Here is a 3,684-nt window from a genome sequence, read left to right on the forward strand (position 1 = left end):
CTGTGTGCAGAGTCTCGTGGGGTAAGTTGGGGTGCAAGCCCTGCCCCTGGGCGAAGCCAAAGGGGCTTGGGGTGGGGGACCAGGAGGAGGGGCCAGGGGGCTGTGGCAGATTCATGTCTGTATTTGGCAGTCGGATTGGAGCCAGCTCAGTGAGGCTGGGCCCTTGGCCAGTTGCAGGGGAGGGCGTCAGGGCCCTGGGGACACCCCTCTCCCGAAGCAGTGCTGGTGCCCCCTCCTCTTCCCCTGAGCCGCCCTTCTCTGTGGATGACTCAAAACTCTGCCTTCCTGGCCCCTGAGAGTTTGGGGGTTTGTACTCCAGGGCTGGGGCCAACAGGTGCCCCTGGGGTATCTGGGGCAGGAAGCTGAGAAGGGAGTGGGGGAAGGGCTGGCTGGACAGTCCCGCCTCATGGGCCTTGGCACTGAGGTCAGGATGGGGCTTGTCCGAGGTGTGTGTTCCTCTGCACCAGGCCCAGCTCACCCGAGAAACGGGTTTCCTGGTTGTGCCACTCTGGGGTCCAGAGCCATGACCTACCTGAACTGGGGGCCTGCAGTTCAATGCTGGGAATGTAGGTTCCCTGCTCCAGTGGAATCCCAAATCTCCCACAAGGTCCAGGAACGGCCCCTCTGGGGCCTGAATTCTTTGCCCCAGGCCATTCTCTATGGTTGCCCCACTCAAGAGGATCAGCAGGGTCAGGGTTGGGAGCTTCTGGCAGATCACGAGTCCAGGGCTCTGTGACAGGAAACACCTGGGCAAGGTCACAGCGAGTGAGTAGGAGCCCCGGGATGTGAAGTCAGGGCAGGGCTGGCCTTCTGAGCTTCCTTGGCTCCTGGGCCTTTACGGAGCCATGTCAACTCCTGGGCTCTGCAACTTTGCAGACCTTATCAGGTCCTTGACCCCAGACTATTCCACTAGCTGTCTCAGTCTCCCTGCCCACCCCACTTTCTTCCAGACATCCCTATGGCACTGTTTCTCCTCTGTCTCTCCTCCAGGTGGGTCAACATCTCCTTTCAGCAGTCCTATCACCTCTGACGAGGAGTATCTGAGCCCCCCAGAGGAGTTCCCGGAACCCGGGGAGACCTGGCCCCGAGCCCCCACCATGAAGCTCAGTCCTGGCCAGAATCGCCGTTCCTCGGACACTGGCTCCAAGGCGCCCCCTACTTTCAAGGTCAGACCCCCTAAGGCCAGCCCCCAGCTTCCTATTCCTTTGTGTGGCCCTTTGTTCTTGGGACCACACCAGGCTCCAGCAAGGCCTGGGGCTTTGTCCCATCAACCCTTCTTACCCAGAGTCGGTCTCCATCAGACTGGTGTGGAAGAGACCTCTGACCCAGGGTCCCCCTCCCCTAGGAGCCAAAGCTGGGCCCTGTCTCACCTGACACCTCGGGGTCCCCTGCAGGTCTCACTTATGGACCAGTCAGTAAGGGAAGGCCAAGACGTCACCATGAGCATCCGTGTGCAGGGCGAACCCAAGCCGGTGGTCTCCTGGTGAGTAGCAGCCCCTGACTACCATCTTCCAGCTTTGCCGGCTCTGGGCTGGGCCCTGTGAAGCCTGGCTTTGGGTGGGGGGTCAGTGAACCCTTTGTGGAATTCAGTCTGTCCGAAGGGGCATCATCCCAGGCACAGTGGGACCCCAGGCTACCATCCCAGGCTACCCGCACCGTGGCCCCACCCCTGCCCTGGTGTTCACACTCATTCAGGGCTTCCCCTCTGCGAAGGGTTTGGGTAACAGATGGTCTCCTGTCTGTCCACTTGACGTGAATGACCCGGTGTCCTCTCGCTCCTGAAGAAGCTTCCCAACCCTCATCCCAACCTCAGCCCTGTTATTTGACAACAGGGTGACTTTTTTGAGGCCTGTGCTGTGCCCAGCCCTGCACTGGGCCCACACTTAATTTGTTTCTGAGCTGCCAGTGTCCAGAGTTAAACTTGGGCCTTAGCTGCAGGGCTTCGTCTCAGGTGCCATTTGATGACTCGTTTGGCTTAGGTTTCTATTGGTTTGGGTTCTCTTTTTCACTTTTAAATGATTATCTAGTCCCCAGTGTAGTTTTTTAACACTAAGTTATTTCCTATTCCTTTTGGGAAGTGAGAAAGCTATCTCTCCATTAACATAAGTTAAAACAAGACAAAAATCTAAGGATTATCAAGAGCTGAATAGCTTGGTGTTACTCTTAACTGCAATTGCCCGGAAAATCCCATGGACAGAGGAGCCTGGTGGGCTACAGTCCACAGGGCCACAAAGAGTTGGATGCCCCTAAACACACACATACACACACACACACACACACACACACACACACACATATGCAGTTAGGTTCCAAGAAGGGAGTGACCCAGGTGGGCAGAGGGTGTCTGGAAGTTCCTGGGGGGCAGGGGGCAGTGGTGGGATTGCGAGTCAAGGTGAAAAGCAAGCCCTGTAACCCAGGGGTACCCATGCCCAGTGAGACATATCTGGGGAGCAGACGAATGATGTTGGGGTGGGAGGCCTGCTTGGCTTTGCAGCCCCATGCTCGCAGGGCCCGGGAACTGAGTTCTCACCCTTCTGACAGGCTGAGAAACCGTCAGCCTGTGCGCCCAGACCAGCGGCGCTTTGCTGAGGAGGCAGAGGATGGGCTCTGCCGGCTTCGGATCCTGGCTGCCGAGCGGGGCGACGCTGGCTTCTACACCTGCAAGGCGGTTAACGAGTATGGCGCTCGACAGTGTGAGGCGCGCCTGGAGGTCAGAGGTGAGTACCTCACACTCTCTACAAACCCCTCACCCTGGCCCTGGCCTCATCCCTGCCCGGTTGCCAATTTTCACACAAGCTTAGTTAATGGCTTTCCACAACTGAAAGGGCCTTCGAGGTCCCCAGGTTCAGCTGCTCATGCTGTAGTGAGTAAACTGAGACCCAGAGAGGGGAGGCAATTTGCCCTAGGTCACACAGCAAATTGTTGAGCGCTCAGCTTACTACACAGTACTGCTTTCCCTACCCTCCATCACGCCTGCTCCGGTGCCAGCTCGAGAGACCCTGCTTCCTGTCGCCGGCGGTCCTCATCTCACACTCTTCTAAGCCTTGGTCACCTTGCCAGGCCCCTTCCTCACACCCACTCCCTGCTCCTCTCTTGCTTCTTCCACCCATCCCATTGCTGTGTGGACGATACCGTGGTTGGGGGTGGCAGTGGGGAGTGTTTGATAGTCGGACCCGTCCGGAGGGGCCCTTGGAGTGACTTGGGCATGGAGCGTTGCAGGGACCCCGGGGTCGCCAGGGTGAGCAGAGCTGGGAAGACACGGAGAGGACTGGGCCCCCGGAGTTGGGGCGTAAGGACAGGTGGCCTCTAGGCCTCAGGACAGCAGGCGGCCCCTTGGGGCTGATGCTTTTCCTCCCCAGGGCAGGCCCTCTGCCTCACCTTCTACTCCCCACCTTCCCTGTGGGCAGTTCAGGGCCAGGAACCCCTCTCCCCAGCTCCACACTCAGCCACCACCCCCTCCTCCTGGCAGAGGCCAGCTCTGAGGAGCCCCCCAGCTCCCTATTGGAGCATGGACCCTGAGAGTCATGGTCACCTCCTCAGTCCCCATGCGCTTAGTGACCATGCCCATGCCTCCTGGTGCCTGGGGCTGCCACCTCTTCCATCTCTGAATTCTTTAGCTCTCTTCCTGCCCACCTCCCCAGCCCAGCCCCCTTCCCTGTCCTGCTCCTTCCACCACCCCGCCCC

The 3,684-nt window shown here is 59.0% G+C and overlaps 1 protein-coding gene across 1 annotated transcript in view; it reads left to right on the forward strand.

The window, feature by feature from the left end:
* The window catches only part of LOC105003868 (striated muscle preferentially expressed protein kinase-like), a 42,484-nt gene that overhangs the window by 9,149 nt on the left and 29,651 nt on the right, over nucleotides 1–3,684 (forward strand). Inside the window, 3 exon segments of the mRNA XM_010861301.1 lie at nucleotides 991–1,166; nucleotides 1,395–1,483; nucleotides 2,542–2,717. Of these exon segments, the coding sequence (XP_010859603.1) occupies nucleotides 1,098–1,166; nucleotides 1,395–1,483; nucleotides 2,542–2,717 (334 nt within the window). The 5' untranslated portion in view covers nucleotides 991–1,097.

Source organism: Bison bison, unplaced genomic scaffold (genome assembly GCF_000754665.1).
Source record: "Bison bison bison isolate TAMUID 2011002044 unplaced genomic scaffold, Bison_UMD1.0 scf7180017864471, whole genome shotgun sequence".
Lineage (NCBI taxonomy): Eukaryota > Metazoa > Chordata > Mammalia > Artiodactyla > Bovidae > Bison > Bison bison.